The sequence below is a fragment of the Mesitornis unicolor genome, unplaced genomic scaffold (assembly GCF_000695765.1).
Source record: "Mesitornis unicolor isolate BGI_N332 unplaced genomic scaffold, ASM69576v1 scaffold33709, whole genome shotgun sequence".
In the NCBI taxonomy this organism is placed as follows: Eukaryota; Metazoa; Chordata; class Aves; order Mesitornithiformes; family Mesitornithidae; genus Mesitornis; species Mesitornis unicolor.
In genome coordinates, this window is record NW_010205791.1 from 4,124 (window position 1) to 23,787 (window position 19,664).

Sequence of the window (19,664 nt, forward strand, 5' to 3'; positions counted from 1 at the left end):
GATTTTCATTTTCTGTACAAAACATGGAGATTGTGAGCTGAAGTAAAACGTTGGCAGAAATTTCTTGAGGATTTTGCCTTTTCTTTTTCTCTTCGAAGGATAATGTTTACAAGAAGTTGATACCATCAAGCGACACTTTTCTGAAATAAAATAATTTTCAAAAAACTAAGAATAAAGCTGTATTTATGCTCAGAGAAAACTGGATTAACAATGAGGCCAAAGACTTTTCCTGCTACGACATACTCTGGAAACAGCAGACAAAGGTTACAAGAGATTCGAGAAGGTTTAAAGCAACCATCCAAATCTGCAGGTCAAGGACTACATATTGGACCAGGCAGTGAAACGTCTCTGGACCCTAAGATTTTAATGGGGAAGGATGCTGCAAGGCAGCAGCAGATGAGACAAACACCTAAGTTTGGACCGTATCAGAAAGCTCTGCGAGAAATTAGATATTCTTTGCTGCCTTTTGCTAATGAGTCGAGCACTACAGCGGCTGTTGAAGTAAATAGGCAGATGCTTCAGGAGCTGGTGAATGCAGGTTGTGATCAGGTATGTGTGAGTTTGGAGGGGGGACTGTCGCTGCCTTCTAAACAGTTTGTACTCGGGACTGAAGAAAGCATTCTGGTGGAAGTTACCGAGTTTGCTGGTTGACAAAATGCGCTGATTTTCTGGCAGACTGACAGAGTAGATGGACTTGGTTGAGAGATGTGCGTAGTATGGGATCAATTCATGTGAAAGACGGTCATGGTGACCTCTAGAATTCTCTTAGATTTCTGCAGTTGATGGATAAGGCTGAACAGGGTAGCTTGTCTTTTTTTTTTTTCTTCTGTTTTCTTTTTTTCCCCTCAATACTGCAAGAAGCCTTAGCTGTTGCTATTAGGGTAGAATTTTGACTAGCACATCTAAAAGTTCAGTTCACTGTCACAGGGATCTAGAAGAAAGACAGAGACAGTGTATGGTCTCTGAAGAAGCTCACTTTCTGTGTGAGATAATCAGAACTAGAGTAGGTTGCAGCTCCAGTGAGAAGTGCTGCAGCACAAATAAACACTTCCTAGGCCAGTGAACCAGGGTGCTGCACTGAAATATTTAACTGGAGGAACCAAGGGTTTTCTCTGATGTTAAGCATGCCGTGAAAACACAGTGTTTTTTAGAACTCTACCCTCTAAATTTCCCTGACTGTTTAGGATGAGAACACTCCCTGTACGTATAAGCCAAGGTTAAATGAGCACAGCTGGATTCTGGATTGGAAATGGGCGTTTGGTAGGTTATATGGACGAATCATTGACACACAGAACAGGCTTGTTGGACTGAAATCTTGGAAAGTACTTGGAGCACACTGAAGTGTTAAGCCAATGTATAAAACAGAAATACCTGAGCACCTGTTAAAATGCCTTGGCATTAAAGACAGTGTAATGCATTAATATATGTAAAAATTTTAATATCTTAAGCTATATTGACTTCAATGTTCATACAATGGTATTGCTTCTTATAAAGCACTGAGAGTGAGCCCTGGGCATCTGACTCTGATGTGGAGATTCTTGCTGCCTCCTTAAATTTGGCTGCACATTTTTTGGTTGTGTTTTGTTGTTTTTGTTGTTGTTGTTGGGGTTTGGTTTTTTTCCCCTTCACTGGCCATGATCCTTCTATCCTCACATTCAGATTTTCTCCTTAGCTGTGACTTGTTGCCTGAAGTATTATTTGGCCTGTCCTTTAGGTGTGTTTGGCATTTAAATCTAAGCATGAACAGGATCCCATTTGGCTTGAGTCCATCGAAGGGTTCCGAAACTGGAGTCTTGTGGCTGAAAATGCTGGGTTTCCTAATGCGGGTGCAGGCCATGTGAAGGTGAGCTGTTCTGGAGGGCTGCGAATGAATGGAGCTTCTTGAGGTGGTGTGAACGGTATCTGGCCCTGGGGATGACATGGTGCAGGGTGACAGACTTGATTACTACCTCTGGGTTCTTCTTTTCCTCCTGGTGCCCGAGCTGTTTTGAATCGAATGCTGAAGTGTTTCAGAGCACGATGTGTAGTAAACCAGCCATCCCATCTGTGAACTCCGTTTTCAAGGTGGATTTGGGCTGTTGCTTTTTGGTGTTCTAACCTTGTGGGTAAATTCTGGTGGACGCCATGCAAAGATGGGGATTCTTCTTCACTCTGTTTATTGAGCCACAATAAGGATTTTTTGAAGGATGCAGGGGAGCAGTGACAGTTAAGAAGGACAGAGTATAAATTTTAAAGGCTGAGGAAAGGATACTTTACTTTTATTAGTTCCAGCATACCTGTAGCATGGTTAGATTTTAACAACAACCATTTTGCGTACTACAGGAGATGTTGCCTATTAGGTAACATAAAGGTAGGGTTTGTAGCTCACTGTTCTGCCGAAGTGACTCTAAAATTGGTTTAATTAAATAAAAAGGAAACAATATTTTATGACTTTATTCTTGCTCCATGAAAGACGCGTGCAGACAGGAAATTGGTTATAAGCTGGTTGGTAAACTTAACAAGTATATAAAATGGAGTGTAATTCATGAAGTAAATACAAAATTCTTGTGTCTTTCAGCTACAGTCATCATAGGTGTTATAAGTGAAAACATTTTAAAAAAAATTATTAGGAAGTTGCCATTGTCCTTTTAATGATCCATATACTTTCACAAAGATTTCTTTTCAGCCATTGCATAGTTTATGATTTTATAGTGAAATCTGGCTTCCAAAACTTAATGGAGATTTTGCCATTGACCTGAAAAAAGCCAGAATTACACACTTTTTTTTTCTTTTAAGAGGTACAAACCAAAATTACATGCATAATTAGTCATAATTCTTCTCAGACAAATAGAGTAACTCATCTGTTGTTTGCTTAAGTCATATTTTCAACAGTAATTATTTAGCAAGTTCCAATCAACAGTAATTAGTGCAGCATAAATAGTTTTGAACTTGTAGAACATGCCTGCAAAGGGCTGGACCATTTTTGTTGCAAAAGCTTGAAGCCAAAAACACTGCTACTATATACTCGTTAGTAAATATAGTAAATATAGTTAGTAAATATTTCTGTCCTCTGGGACAGAAATGTAACTTGTAGTCACTGCAGAGGGACAGGAGCGTGGACTTTGTCCTGCGGGGTGGCGAACCCCTGCGGGGTGGTGAACTGCTGGAATCACCTGGGGCAGCTGGATGGCGTTTGGGGTGTGGTGGTAAATGCAGCTGCTGTTGCGGATTGAATTTTTCTCATGAATAGATGCGAATGAGCATATGATCAGTGCCATTCCAGCAACCTGAATGGGCTGTACTGTACTGACTGTGCTTCCTCGGAGCACAGACAGCCACTGACATTGTAATTTAGAGTGGGCTGCCACAGTTCTGGATGCACTGTGGGGCGTTACACACTTGTCATTTCCCCCCCTCAACCCGCCCTCCCCACCCTGGCAAGGATGCCTTTTCTGGGTGAAGATTTCTAGACATAATTTGTTTGGGCAGCTGTATTTTTAAGGAAAAATGACGTTTTAGGATTCTTTACAGGCTATGTACCTCCAGTGGCATGCATCATGTACTATACACTGAATAACTATGTAAATTATGTGGAGAGGGGAAGTCCTTACGCTTCATTTTTTCCAGAGGCTTTTATAAATATCTCTATAATAGAATATGTACACCCTACCTGTGCCAGTATCAGAGCATTCCGAAGGGGAAGATGTGTCCTTTGGACACTGATTATAGTCCCTTTCAAGGGAGTGGAATGGTGTTTGTGGGTCCTCTAATATCTCTAAGAGTACTAAGCTGACCATCTTGTCATGTGTTACACCTTGTTCCTGGACTTCACATTGTTTAAGTGGGATGGTTTAGGTGGGAGCTTTTTTTGTTTGTTTGTTTTAAAGTTATTCTTCTTGGATTTCTGGATTCTTTTGGTCTCTTAATCATGGTTTGCATCCTTTTTATTTAACCTATTTGGTAAAGATTTACCCTGATTTGGCAACTACCGCTTGATTTTGGGAAACGTTGAGAATGGGGAATACAGTATTTCTCTCTGTTTGAACAAGTATTTGCACTTCTTTAAGTGAGGAAAACTCGGCTATACCAAATAGAGCTTGCACAGAAAGTCCTTTTTACATTTTGCATGTGGAATTACTATTCTGTTTTTTCTGTATAGGATTTTAGGTCATGGCTGTTCACATACAATCCATGTGCCATCTAGCAGCGTGTTACTGAGCAGTGAGACTTTTCATCCTATCATTGGAGCAATGAGAAGAACCAGATAAAACGGAGAGTTCTGTTATGGTAACAGACAACGCATGGCTGGAGTTTTGCCTGTAGTAAAGTATCTGTTGCAATGTATTTGTTACGAGGACAAGTCTGAAAAGACAGCTTGCCTTCACAGTGAAGGGCAGCATATTTTGTAATACCCCTGAGCAAATAGGGAAATTAATTTAGTAACATTGACCTGTCCTGTAACAAAATTTTGTCTTATGCTTGGGTAAACTTGACCTGTGTTAAGAGTTCTGCTTGCCCAGCTATTTACCAAAACCTCCAGGATTAACATCTTAGTCATCATCTCTGTGTTTTGGGTCCAGATTGTTTTGTTAATGAAAAATGACTGAAGAATGAGCTGTTACAAGGCTGCCTAGGTTATTCTGTGGGTCATATGTTAAAGGTGCCAAGAGCCATTACAAGCCATGTTACAGGTCAGGAGGAAATAAGTATTTGTGGGTTACAAGGAGAAAAAATGAGGCCTTCAAATGAGGGCACTCGCTGCTGAATGCAAATGGATTTTATTTTAACAACTGAAGTAGATTTGGTAAATCAGGCCAGCAGTCTCTTGTGTGTTCATTTGCCTCCTCATTTGAAGGTAAAAGTTGTTCACTCTGTCTTCTTTTTGCTGGATGTGTTCAGAGCTCCTTTCATAACCTTTTTCTGTACTTTTTTCTTTCTAACCTCCCTATTTGATTTCAACCTTTCTCTCATTTCTGAGAAGTTTCCAGTATCGTCCTGTGTTCTTCCATCACAGCTTGTAAGGGAATGTGTTTTCCCACCACTGCTCCTCAAGGTAGCCCCTTATGTAATTCCAGTTTTTAGCTGCTTCAGAAGAAGTCAGTCACAGCTCAGCCACAGCTTTCCAGGGGCTGAAAGCAAGAGGTGAGGATTGATCTTGAGCTGATAGCTGCCGACACCTCTCTCTTCTATCCCATTTCTCTTCTCTCTTGTCTTCCTTTCTTCATGACACTGTCTTAGCGAATATACTTAAATCCTCTGTGTTATGGCACGGTTCCTGCAGTATATTTGAGAAGGTGGTCTTGGCTTTGTTCTGGGGGAGTGTGGCTCAGATTGTGCTCTTGTCTTGCAGAAGGGAGAAAAAGAATTTTCTCTTTTCCCTTACATTTTTGCGGTGGTGGAAATAGTCCTTGGCAGTAGGAGGTGATTGCATGTGCTCCTTCACATGACAAGATGTGGCTTCTTGGCAGCTGGGCAGTAATATGGCACTGAACAAGACTGCAATATGCTTTAAACTCTACCCTTTATTATTCTTAGTTTGCTTCCTTCCTTGGCAAACTATGGAATAAATTGCAGCTTGGTGGTAGGATGATGTTTGAAATGACAGAACAGGAATCAGATGCCAGACTTCAACAGGAGAGAAGTGTGAATCCTGAGTTATGTTAAAATAATGCTTCCCTATGCCTCATGTCAGTTAATAATTCTAGAAGCTTGGGAGTTAATACAAACATCTAAAATTATAAATGGCTGTAGCAGCGTGTAGGATTAACTTGTATTGGATACTTAAATTGTGTTTATTAAAATTTAATTGCCAGGAGAAGTTTGAACTATGGATATTTTTCTTTTAATAAAAAGAAATGGCTTCATCACAGTCACTAAATATTCTGCATAAGTAGTAACTTCAGCCTCTGAATAAAAAAGCCCTTGTAACCAAAAGTAAGGATTGCCATTATTATAACAGGAAGTTGGTATCACAATAGTAGTAGGGTGTAACTGTTCCTCTTGCATTTTTTGTTGTTCTCAGCCTAAATCTCTACTGTTCTTTTGAGCTCGTATCTGAGAGGAACCAGTGTGATTTTATGCTGAGACTGAAAAATAGAATCTCTGCATGGGAGCGTGTGGGGTGGGGTTTTTTTCTGTCTCAAAAAACAATGGGATCATGCTTTTAAGCTGAGGCAGATTTCAGTAGGAGGACTGGATGCAAGGCTTTTGCATACTATGATCTTTAGAGGTAATCCAAGATGTGTATTTAGAACTCATTTAATTAAAACCTAGGAATGTTTTTCTGATAGTTGCTAAACTAAATAAATGCTTACGTTAAAGCTGCTAATTGGCTATCAGTGGAATGCAAATAGAAGTCTGTGACTACTTCTCATGTGATACACAGGTATGTGTTATACTTGTGTGGAGTGATTTTTTTAAAAAAATTTTGTTTGTTTTAAGCATGGCCAAATACACATACAGGAACTTACAATGGCAGACAGGAAAAAATATTTTGCACATTTTGAAATTAGTTGATCAGCAGAACTGAAACTAAGTTAACGTGAAGAAAAAAGAAATGTGGAATTTCATCTGGACCTTGTGTGGAAATACACTGTCACTAGGTACATGAGTTTATACTTATTTAAACTACAAGAGTGTAGCCAGGCATTTGTTTGCATAATGAAATCTGATAAACTGAAGGAAACTGAACTACTTTGTCTTCCATTTGATTTATAAAATATAATTGCCAGATACTGTCATATTTGCCTGGAGGCAGAATGAAGTCTCTGTGACTGCATTTTCTGAAAGCATGGTAGTATTACAACTGTCTGTTTTCTGGAAATGCTTGAGATGCTGCCTGAATTCCGACTAGAGCACTGCTGGAAGGAGGGACAGTCACCAGCAGGGTCATGCCCAGGAGGTAGGGACCGAGGATCACACTGCTGGTGCTCTGAAGGTGAATGGTTACATGCTACAAAAAACAGCAAAAGTGCTTTTTGGTTGTGAGGTTCATCATGCCTCTCTTCTTTTTTTTCTTAAATCTCTTAACAACAGATGGGCAGGCTTTTCATTTATTCGACTTAGGAAAGAATTCTGGGTGGACTGCAAGCAGCTTCACTATGCATATAGCTACTCTAGATATTTTACAATCAGGTACCACTGGAACAAGTACAGTTTGGACAAGCAAAATCTAGGAGAGACAGATGCTCTGTCTGTTTGCTTAAAGCTACAGATATTTGTGTTAATTTGGGCCTTATCTGTAAATAAGTCACGTGTACAGCATGTGAAACACATTCCACTTTTTTCAGTCTTTCTGCTTACGTTCATAACGTAATGGTGAGTATAGCTTAGATCTGGCATTTTTATGTTGCTTGGAGGTGAGGCTCAGAGTGGAAAATACTGGTCGTTATTTCTAGGTTGTCATCATTCTCTAGCTTTTCAGAAAAAAATAAAATGAACTTTTTTAATGCCCCTGATTACCAAACTAGAGGCTGAAGTTGCTGTGGCATTGTGTTTTTTGGTGTTATTCTACTGTAGCAGCACCAGGCTTTAGGCTCGAGAGGAATACCAATTTCCCATCTTCAGAAAATGCTTAAATAAATGCCTGGTGAAAGTCAACCAGTCAAACCCTTGCTGTCTGCCTGTTCTACACATCTGCTGCTGATCACCCAAAATACCAACCCCTGACACTGTGGCTTCTGCTGAGGTTGTTCTGTCAGCTCTGACCTTGCTGGGGTCACCCAGCTATGGCTGCAGCACAGCAAAACTGGTTTTGTTCAAATAGAATAGAATAGAATCACTAAGGTTGGAAGAGACCTTTAAGATCATCAAATGTAACCATCACCCTAACACCATCGTGCCCACTAAACCATGTCCTGAAGTGCCACATCCACGTGCTTCATGAACACCTCCAGGGATGGTAGTTCCACCACCTTTGTGGGCAGCCTGTTCCAGTGTTTGACCGCTCTTTCAGTAAATAAATTTTTCCTGATTTCCTAATGCTCTTGTCCTGCCATCTGGGCTGTCACTGGCAGTCCACGAGAAACTTCCTGTATACAGATCGACACATAGAAATTATGTTTCACCCAAGAGATGCATGTGTGCATATATGTCCATTATGACGACTGCAGTATTTGCATGGTACCAGCTGTTTGTGAAGAACAAAGGGCCACAAAGATGATCAGAGGGCTGGAGCACCTCTGCTATGGAGACAGGCTGAGAGAGTTGGGGCTGTTCAGCCTGGAGAAGAGAAGACTGTGGGGGGACCTTATAGCGACCTTCCAATACCTGAAAGGTGCCTATAAGAAATCTGGGAGGAACTGATCACTAGGGCATGTAGTGATAGGACGAGGGGTAATGGTTTTAAGGTAGAAGAGGTTAGCTTTAGGTTGGATATTAGGAAGAAGTTCTTCAACATGAGGGTGGTAGATCACTGGAACAGGTTGCCCAGAGAGGTGGTTGAGGTCCTGTCCATGGAGATATTCAAGGTCAGGCTTGATGAGGCACTGAGCAACCTGACCTGGTAACATTGTCCCTGCTCACTGCAGGAGGTTGAACTGGATGAGCTTTAAAGGTCACTTCCGACCTTACACATTCTATGATCCTATTCTATGAATTTAATCCATAGGATTTTGTACTGCACTGAAGATTTCTTTTTCCGTTGAAGTAAACAAGATTCTAACGTTTGAGGCTGTGTTCTGCTTCCCTGCAGTGTGAGAGATGTTTTTTTCCTTTTGAGAAACGTGTGCTCTTCATTTTAACTGAATCCAAGCAATTAAAAATATACCTCCCCAGGGAGGGGAAGGATGAAAAGAACAGGAGAGGATATGAAAATACTTAAAAATATATTTCTAGGTCAGTTAATTTTCAGAAGGCTGAAGCCAAAGAATGCTGTGTACCTGTAACTTTGTGAATCAGGTAAGGGCAGGGACAGCCTCCGAGAAGAACTATAGTCTGTGCAGCTTGTTTTTGAATTGTTATCAGTATATGTGTGCGGATGTGAAGCTGTTACTGTGACACATGTTGTCTTCTGCATACTTAGAGAAATATAAATGCAATGTAAATGGAAAAATGTTGAAATGTAAATGTGGATTGCTTGAATGACCAAGCATTTTGCAACTGTTTTCTGTATCCTTTGTTACTTTAATGCACGATTTGTAAATTACTTATTTCAGCTGAAGCACGTAAAGATGCAGTATATTACTCCTCACATACATAAAATACTAGAAAGAAAACTGCTGGTACTAGGTGGTAATAAGAGGTTGACTTCAGTAGGTATCCACCATTTATGAATTCGTTGGATGTAGGTTATTTCAGAACAGATGGAAGTAGCAGCCTGGATTCGGAGACCATCATTGCTGCTGTACAGCTGCCTTCTCTCCCTGTTCATTTTGTTCTTCTGCTCTGTCAACTCTTAACTGTCTCCAAGGCTATAATTCAAGTCCATGCCTTCCTTTACCTGTTGTCCTATTGCGTTGGGTTTTCTTTGCTCCGTTGATTTGGGTGACTAATATCCAACACCTCCTCCACGTCTGAATACTCTAATTAATTTTTTTAAATAATTGCAAACTATTAAGAAAGAATTCTTCTATAGACTTTAACCTTATTTTTTAGATTTCATGTGGCAGCCTGAAAAATTATATTATTTATATTAAATACATCCTTTCAGATGATCCCGTGACCCCCTGTGCACTGCGAGCTGCCCAGACATGGTAGCGGCTGTGTGCTGGAGCAGAGTGAGATTCCTCTTTCCATCCAAGTGCTTCAGCAGTCGCTGTGCTGGAAACTCACTTCCATCTCCTTCCTGTGATAATTTCTTGTGTCTTGGCCATTCCTCCCATTCTGAAAATCTTTTTATTATGTTCTCTAATGCAAGCATTAAGTTCATCAAGTGCTTTCTTGGAGGTGTGTGATGAAGAACCTGTGAAACCCGTGTGTGGTGTTGCAGTCATGCAGAGGGTGGAGAGAAGATGTTGGTGCAGCGCAAATGGAAGACCTAGAGCCTAGGAGGAGTTTACAAGCGGGCAAAAGTCATCAGTCTCTGCCAGGGCATGTGGCTCCTCATACTGCAGAAGCAGGACCTCACTGGGAAGTGCCAGCAAGTTCAGAAACGAGCCACAAGAATTTTCATTTGCGTGGGTGTGCCTCCCCCCGCCGCCCCATCTCTCTGTTTACTGAGAAGTGAACCTTCAGGGTTTTTAGCCACATGAAAGTAACCTAGAAAAAGTGTTTGTCAGAACTACTTCAGTGCTGTAAAACCCTCTGTAACAGATCAGTTCCACTTTTTCAGGAACTTCCCTGTGGTTCGTAAGCATTAGAAACTGCTGGAAGTTGAGAACTTGCTGTTGCAGGCCCTGCTCTACAATGAGGCAGAGAAGGGTGCTCAGATTTACTGCTGGGGAGAAGCTGGTGCCTCCTGAGCCTGGAGCAGCTCTGCTACAGCACGGTCTGTGACAGAGCTCCGCTGTTGGAGGCAGAGCTGCCTTTTCCCAGATTCCTAGGAAGGTCAGGACGTCCTGCTATGTGTTCAGCATCTCCAGGAACGCTATTTTGGGCAACTAGCAGCACTGTGTGTTTAACAGGATCCCTTGTTTTTTTGCAGAGAGCCATTTTCTTCCTCTTGCCTCATGGAGGTGGGTTTGTGCTCCCAAGCTCACTTTCTCCCATTCCCTTGAAATAGGCCAGACCATTGCCCAGCACAAGACAAAGTTCTCAAACTAGCAGGGCATCATCAACCTTACTTGCACACAGGCTTTTGAGCCCGTGAATCTGGGGGAAACCCTGCCGCTAGACCACAGATCTAGTTTGTTTTGCCACATTCACATAGTAGTTTTGTGGTTTCCTAGTCTGGGAGGAGACTCAATGGAACTAATTTTTACTTTACGAGGATGAAGCCTTTGCTAAAGAGCCGGAACTGGATGTGTGAGCAAAGAGGGCGATGTTTGGCGTTTACTTGTGGAGGAGGGCAATCATCACAAAACTGGTAGTGTTGTGTTCAGCCATTAATAGCAAACTGGTTGTTTTAACTGGAGGAGCATTAGTGCTAATGAAGTATCTAACTTGAAAATTGGATGTAGCTTTTGAGGATGAAAATCATAATGATGCACACTGGAGTGCTGTTTTGGTCTCAGCCCCCAAGCTGCCTTTATGACCAAAGTCAGCATGTGTTCAGCAAGGGAAAAAGTCCTGGGAAAGGATTGGAAAGGATTTGGAAGGATTTTTCCTGGGAAGACTTGGGAAAGTCCATTTATTCAGCTCTGCAGTGTTGAGGAAGCAGCAGCCTGAGACAGAGCTGATCCCTGCACACCAGGGAAAGCAACGTGAGGTTCTCAGCAGTGCCCCCCAGCAGCGAGTGCCTGCTGCTTGCTACAGCGGGCAGGCACTGCAGAGGAGGAGAGGCATCTTCCCTGCCTTCCCAGCCTATTGAATTTTAGAGCTTCAGGTTGTCTTGCTTTCTTCCTCCCCACTTCCCTCTTTTCAGTGTTTTTTTTTTGTGTGCTTGCTGTCTAAAGTGATGGTTAACCCCTTGTCCTGCCCACATGCTCTGCTCACACGGCTTAATTGCTTTTTGTACTTGTAGGTAACAGCCTCCTGTATTCTAAATGCCTGGTTTCTGTGCTTATTGCAATGGCTCATCTTGCTTTAGGGCAAATGAAGGATTTGCTTTTCATGTAAAAATAGCTTTATTATTTTCATATGTGAGTAGCAATCGGGGCAGGCATATTTCCAGGTCAGCCTGGAGATGGGCTTGGATAGTGAAAGCCTCTGTTCCAAAAATGGGCTGGAACCGACAACAGTTCTTGATCTGTTGGGCAAAGCGAACTGGCCTGGAGAAGACTGTGATCCCTTTTTTGGGTGCACATGCAACATGCTGGTATTCTTCTGCTATGGAGGGGAGCCAAGCATTGACATAATGAGCACTTTACTCTGTTAAGTACTTACATTAGTTCTCCAGTTTACTCATGATCGTGTTCTTTTGGTAATTGTAGGCTTGGGTTTTGAATAAAAGATTACAAAGGAAAGTTTCTTAGAGCATAGTCTGCAACTGCAAGTGCTTGAGAGTATCGGAGTAGAAGGGATGTTTGCAGGAGCAGTCTGTATTATTCCACAAGACTGTGCTCAGTTGGATACTGAGTAAATAAACAGTAAATGTGCAAATCTTGGATAAAGTTGTTCTGTGCTTGTTTAGATAGTCCAGCTGTACTTTGGATTTTGTTCTCTGTGGTAGCTGCCTTGTGAATCTTCTGGCTCGCTGCCTTGTATTTCTAGATTTATATGAACATGATGTGGATCTTTTTCATCTTTGTATTTTCCTAGTTCATATTTTTACTTCCTTCAGGCATATTTTAGGAGTCTTTTGCAGGCTTTTAAAAACTAGTCAGCTTGAATTTTCCCTTTATCTTCACAAAAGTCACTCCAGAAGTAAGAAAAAAAAAGCACAGAGGGGGAACTACAGGCAGCATTATAAATGTCCTTTCAGAACAGAAAAGCAGATTTAACATGAGTTAAAAACTCAGCTCTGTTTCAGAGTTGCAAAAGCTCTTTTATTCACCAGAGAACTGTTAAAGCGAGTCATTTTTGGCATAGTATCGGGCAGGGAAGCATGACAAAGTGCAGTGGAATTCACTGAGCTCCAATCCAGCTTGTAGTGGTATATGGCTTTAGTGTATGGAGCAGTGCAGAAAGCACTGGGGGCTGGGGAGGCCTTCGTGTTTCATCAGCTACTGAGTAACAGTGCGCTCCTTCCTCAAACCCTGCCTGCAACAGCAGAGGTGCCCTTGGGTGCTTGGGGCAGGAGGCAAAACGTGAGGAGCCTGCACAAGCGGAGTTTGTGGTAGACCTTGGTGCTGGTCTCTGAGCGCTGCTCTGCAGAGTGCGGTGGGATGGGAGATTTGGGAAGAGCGCTGTGTTTGGGATTGCAGATCAACGGTGCAGGTCTGGGCTGGGAGCAGATCCCCAGCCCTGCATGCTGGAAGGTTCTGGAGCTGACATTCTGTCCTCATTGAAATCAGCAGCAAAATTCCTATTGATTTCATCAGGCCAGAGCTTTGCTGCTTATTCTGAGCAGTAAGAGAGTCCTCCCGCTTCACCAGCACACACACATGCTAAGTCCATTTCCTTAGGTTATGGCTCTTTTAGCCTTTCATGGAAATCTGTTCAAATCCATTTAGTATCGGTAGCTTGGATGTCAGATTACATGGACGGTTAAACCCAGCTATAGGTGATAATTAATAACTAGTTAACATATTCCTGTAATTTGAAGCATACCTGGTATTTTCCTTTTTTCTTCTCTAAATTACGATGTTGGTGTTCACAGAGTTTTCCAAGCATTTGTAATGCATAAGAAAGCACGATGGTACCTTTCCTGGCAGAACAGGGTCTTTGGTCAATGACCTGTGTGTTAGAAACTGGGAAAAGCTTGGGGTGGTATGGATCATGTTACCAGTGTAAATTGCTAACAAGAGTTTTCCTGTTCACCGTGGGTTTCACATTTGCATTGTGCTGTTACAGTGATAATCAAATACAAAGCCTCTGCTGTACTGGCATTGCAGTAAAGCTGCGTGGGGCAACACCACAGCAAAACATGAGGTTTCTACCCAGAAGACCTTACAGCCTGAATTGGTGTCTCTAAGGTAGGGATGCAACACAGAGAAGATAAAAGGATAATGATATTTAGTGTTTTTATTGTTCATATGGATATCTCTCATTTTCCGCTTACTTAATGCTCTTCAAGAGGAGAGCTTGAGGTTGTATTGAAAATGTGGGTCAGATTATTACAGGGTAGGGTATTTCTGCTTTAGATTCTTAGCTCTACCCTTTTGCAGAGCTGAGCTGAAAGTTGAAAAATTACTATGAAAATTGATCTACAATTATTGCTATAGTTGTTCAAGTAATGGGCTGCATATGGAACTACAATGACTGTGTTACTGTTTTCTTTGCATGGCAGTACTTCAGAGAGTTCCAGCATCTCAGATCTCGCGTGTTGTGGAACATCCATCCTACAAATTTCACTTGTGGGGAAAAAATGGCATAAATTCAGGCTTTCACACATACTTCCATATGTGTGTATGTGTGTGTATATACACACACACATATACTTCTACGCTTGCTTCTCCTTGGTCTCTGTGGTTAGTCTCCAAGGGTGGTGACGGATACTGAAAAGCTTGATTAAAACTAGTTAATCATGATGTTGACAGTTTTAAGAGCTGAGGGATACCTTGGAGAAAAGGAATAGACAGTTGCAGTGCTTGCTACAGGAAGCAATGTGGATGTGGAAACAGTGTGTCTTCATGAACCGTGCTGTTCAGGAATCATTGCCTCTGCAATTCTGCATCTCACAGTGTCATCCAAGGCCGTGTGCATGCAGACAGGAGCCCAGGTGAGATGCACATGCAGCAGAAGTGAGGCAAAGGCATTTCTCTGGAGCTGTATGAATTACTCCAAAATGACTTCTTGGAGTTTACTGGTGTAGCATGAGTGCTGTTTTACAAAGCCTCCCTTCCATGCCATGTAGCATTGTGCTTGTTACTGCCACTGCTATCCCATCAAAGCACTGCCCGGGTTACATTCTGCATCCAAAATACTCAAAAAGAATTTTGCCCAGCGTGATTTTGCTGTACTTTTAAGAATATGTTTTCTCAGCAAAGAAAAGTGATTACTTTTCTCTTCTTGGTTTCTTAATATTTTGCACCCTTAAAGAGCTGAGAAGAAACATTGCTGTCTCTGAATATTATTCATGCAACTGAGCATGTGCTATAATAACAATAATAATGAAGCCTGAAAAACAATGCTGAAAGCATTGAAAAAAACAATCTCCTAAAAGTCTGAGTAAAGGCTTGAAGGGGGGACATGAAGAACGTTGATCCACTGCCAGGATTACTGGGAATGGTTTCTTGATCTGATCGAGCCTTGTCAAGCTTTCTCCTCAGACTTCAACTGTGGATGAAGGATGAGGGGAACCATGTCCTCTGCTCTGCTCTCCTCCCTCTCCTTTGTTTCAGTCTAATCAAGTTCAGACTTCTTTAGAGTTCAAAATACTGTATTTTCCTAAGAAATATAGCTGTTATGGAATAGATCCAATATCTTGTAGAGTTGGTGTTACAGTGAGATTTTTTTTTCCTCCCCCTGTGGTTTAAAATTACTTGTCTAACATGTTGATTTATAGCCCATCATGTAAGACTATTTCCCCTTGGCTATATCCTTTTTAGATGATAAGACGTATTTCTGAAAAATGTCTTGTTATTGCCTTGAAATATTAAGTGATAATTGCACGAGAGGAATTAGCTTGTTAAACCTAATATGACACCAACACGCAAAATACTGTAATTAAAAACTTTCTTAAGGCAGCATAGACAGAGAAAAAAAGAAAAACATTATGTTTTGAAATATCAGAAGCATATTCTGTTCATCTGGGAATTTTGCAGGTTGGGGTGAAGGAAGGAGACTTCAGGGGAGCAGCTTTTGGTGGCGATGCCAGAGCTCCTCATCTTCCTGCTCATTCTTCCCTGGTTCATCCCTGCAAGCTGTGCCAGCACAGTGCTTGCGGAGCTGATCAGTGACTGCTCAGGGAACTGATCCAGGTTAAAAATAACTTTTTCAGAATGGTGAGAGGGACACAAGCACAATTGGAGATACGGCAGTGGGCACAGAAAGAAGCAGAGAAGTTGAGAGCGGTGGCAGCTGCTTTGGCTGTCAACCACCATCAGAGGAAATGCTGAGAGAAAGCTCAGCCTGCACTCATGTGCTCTCTCCTTCCAGCTGTGCTCCAGAGGGGCCATCTGCTCAATGCTGTCTCTTCTCACTCCTCCTCTCACCACATCTTGCTGCCCCAGCTGAGATGCTGCTGGTGTTAACCTGAGCTCACTTGGGTCAAAGTGAGCCGAGTTAGCTTCAACAGCTAAATCACAGATCTCTGCTAACCCAGCTGGCTCAGGGAGTAACTGAAGTCCTCAAAGCACCCTCCCTATGGGGACAGACAGTTGGGGCTGCTCAGCCTGGAGAAGAGAAGGCTCCCAGGGGACTTTACTGCAGTCTTCCAGTTCCTGAAGAGGTCCTACAGGAAAGCTGGGGAGGGACTTTTTACCAGGGCAGGTAGTGATATTACAAGAGGTAATGGTTTTAAAATGGAAGAGGGTAGATTTAGACTGAATATTAGGAAGAAATTCTTCACTGTGAGGGTGGTGAGACACTGGCACAGGTTGCCCAGGGAAGCTGTGGATCCCCCCTCCCTGGCAGTGTTCAAGGCCAGGTTGGATGGGGCTTTGAGCAGCCTGGGCTGGTGGGAGGTGTCCCTGCCCATGGCAGGGGTTGGACTGGATGAGCTTCAAGGTCCCTTCCAACCCAAACCATTCTGTGATCTATGACTGGATCGCCCTGTGGTCAGGCAGAAGGGAAGCAGGTGACACCTCTGGCACAGGGAACAGTGACTTGCAGCTGGTAGTTAATGTGTGAGTACTAAGTTATGAATGCTGAAAATAGCAGTGCAGTCACTTTTCTTGTTGCTGTGGCTGATTACATTGATGGCTAACGGCAGGTTTGTGAGGAGATGCTAATGTTAGGAGATGGCATTGAGGAGGCTCTTGCAAGAGGATTTCTTTTCTTAAAGCAACCTAAAATACCTATCACAGCCTTTGAACGTAAATGGAGTGGAGTGAGAAAGATGCTTCTTCAGTACTGTGTGTCTTGACTATTAAAGTGCACTGCCTGGGCTGTAGCCAACAGAAATAACATTGGGGTGAACTGGGTAAAGACATTGCTAAGGAAATACCGGATTAAAAAAAGGACAATTTAGGAGAGATATTGTGGAAAACTAGAAAGAAATGGTTTTATACTTTCCAAAGATACTTTTGAAAATAATTATGCAATAAAACCAAAGCTTGATAGCTATTCCTTTCAGTTACTCCATTCAATATTATCTAATATTTCTCCTCCTACTCTTCTATGTTGAGCTGGACTTGGGTGTCAGCTTAAAAGGCTCCTCTGGAACATGGACTGAAGTGCATGTTACCAACTGGCTTTATTTTTTCTTTATTTATTTTTACATGTCTCTGTTCTCACTGAGCACAGGGAAGAAGCAGTTGTGTGAACCATTACCATGGAGCAGAAGCAGTCTTGCATTTGCTTCCCACTCTTGGTCAGTTCTGGGGACCCCGTTGGGCATTTTTCCCTCCCCCCTTCCCCCCAGCAGCTCCCGAGCTGAGGAAGATGCAGCTGCTCTCTTGGGGGAATTGTTTGCCTCTCTGAGGAATCTTGTCCCGGTCAGCTATGTGCTAAGAATGTGAATAATTTTGCTGCGGCTGCTTTACATGTAAAAAGCCTGACCTTAAGATATTTTATCCAGCTGGGGTTTTTTTTTTTCTCTTTTTTGCCTCTAGCACTGTTAAGAGTTTTATCTTGCGGCTGCAGAAAGCTGCAGTGACTGGCAGTCCTACATAGCGTTTAGTACAACGGGGTATTTTTGGAGTCCTAAAAATCGTGAAGTGGCAGTCAGTGTTGTTTAGCAAGTCTTACTTTAGGACCTGTACTTATACATGTGTATTTGATAGAGGGAATGAAACTTAAGTGCTACATGGAGACTTCTGGAAAACGTCTAATGAGATCTCTAGTGTGCAGAGTTTGGGTATATTGTATTACAGGGTTGAGCATATTGGTTTTAAAGTGTTAAAAGCTGAATGCCTTTTTTATATTTTTAATGGGAATTTTTAAAGAAGAAAGCGTTACAATTAACAAACAAAATTCAAAAACATCAACTTTTTTTTAAAATATTGTATGTAATGTTCTACATCTTCCTTCTCTTTGAACAACTAATAGGACAAGTTGTCTTGCCCCACGTGCGTGCGTGCGTCTGTACTGAAAAATATCAGGAATCTCGAGATAAAATCCGGTCTTTATTCGATCATGTAAGATGCGCTGCGTTGGACTGTGATGCTGAGAGAGAAGAAGTCTTCATTGGTCTCACAATGCAGCTATATTTCTGGCATTTTTTTTCCCCTTTTTGACTGTGCATTACAGCTTGATGTCAGCTGGGGTCCCATTGTGGTAAAAATCCTCAAAGGAGAGGAGAGTTCAGTGGAAATGCATTCCAACCAGATATCCTGGAGGTTTTATAGTTCTAGTAAAGTACGCCTCAAAGAAAAATCAAGGAGAGCAAAACTCCTAAACTTTTAAAGGCCATATCAGGAATACAATTGAACCTTGTTTGGAAAACTATGTTAGTATTTGACCTTGCGTATGAATGGGCGACTTAATTTTGCTGTCTTTATTTGATTTTTTCTTGCCTTGGAGAAGAGGTTTTAAAACAACACTTGAAAGTTCTAGTGGTTTAAAACTGAAATAAATGTATAAAGTTACAAGAAATGGAGAGGAGATGAGTATCACTCTTTAAATTTAAATTCTTATGAAATATAGGAAAACATCTAATGCCTTAAGTAGACAGCACTCGGTAAAAATGACAGAGGCACCGTTAACAGGGATAGAGGCAAAATTCAATTTGCAGAGTTGTCTATGGAGAAGTACAAGAAATGATACCAAAGCATTGTGAACTTGCAGCACCGTGCGACTTTCTGGGGAACACCTGGCTTTGGCAGTGCAATGAGCTCCTCCAGTCTTTGACGCAATTCTTTTCTGCGCTTTGGGGCTTTATTCCTGGACAAAAAAACCTCATAACTCATCTTGCCGAATCTGAATACCCAGTTTACAAGTCCCTCATATCCAGTTTGGCTGAGAAATAATTTGCAAGCTCTGTGAATATTTTTAAAAATCCTCTTTTATACATAGCTCAATATGTGTGTATCTTTCTAGTAGAAGGAAAAGCAATGGGAATTACTTGGCCTCTGTGGCCACTGAAAAGAAATGCTTTGATACACAAATAGCGTTATTGTAAATGTAATGCCAGCCAAATGCATTTTTGGCTAACACGTGAGCAATAAAATTAGCAAACACATCACTTGCTGCTAATGAAGGGGAATAAGCTCATCATGAAACCTTCACTGAATTGCTATTCTATCCAACTTGATTTACTTGCCCTGATTGAGTAAGAAACTGCTGTCTCAAAAAGAAAAAGGAGGAGGAGGGATGTGGGCGCTGGTAGGAAGGAGTCACACCATCATCCAGCCAGCTCCTTGTGTGAAAAGCGGGTCTGGAGAAGAGCCCCTGCTCTTCGGTCCTGCTGCTCCTGCAGCAAATGGGCCTGGTTACTAAAGGTGTAAAATACTAAGACTGCAAAACATCCCACCTGAGGAAGATCCTGATTCCAAGTGATTATTTAAAAGATTTTATGTAGAACAGAGTAGCAGGTGCCATTTTTTATTCAGGGCTGGATTTCATGCATGAGGATCCTGGTACACAACTGGAAATGAAGCTGTACTGGAGTGCCTCCAAATAACAGCACTGCTCTGCAGTGTGGTGCACCTTTCCCTCCAGGTTGGATCCAAATCTGTCTCAGCGATTAAAATGCTTTCTGTGCAAGGCTCTTCACCATCTTCTACGTGTATTGAGAGTTTGTGAGAGTTTAGTGGAATCAGTAAACTCCTGAAGCCAACTAACTAAGTTTTTCCTTCAGGAATATATTTTGCTTCATTGCTAGGTGCTGCAGTGCTTATTAATATTCTCAAACTGACCTTTAATAATTACACTGGTGTTGATGTCAGCGCGGTTGGCCAAATTTGCATGCTTCGTCAGACAAGAGCAGAAGTGGAGGCAGGAGA

At 41.9% G+C, this 19,664-nt stretch overlaps 1 protein-coding gene across 1 annotated transcript in view; it reads left to right on the top strand.

Annotated features, from left to right (window-relative positions):
* The first annotated feature begins 210 nt into the window (after window positions 1-210).
* The window catches only part of LATS2 (large tumor suppressor kinase 2), a 41,784-nt gene continuing 22,330 nt past the window's right edge, over window positions 211-19,664 (top strand). Inside the window, exon 1 of the mRNA XM_010191540.1 lies at window positions 211-549. Within this exon, the coding sequence (XP_010189842.1) occupies window positions 211-549 (339 nt within the window). The remainder of the gene's footprint in view (window positions 550-19,664) is intronic.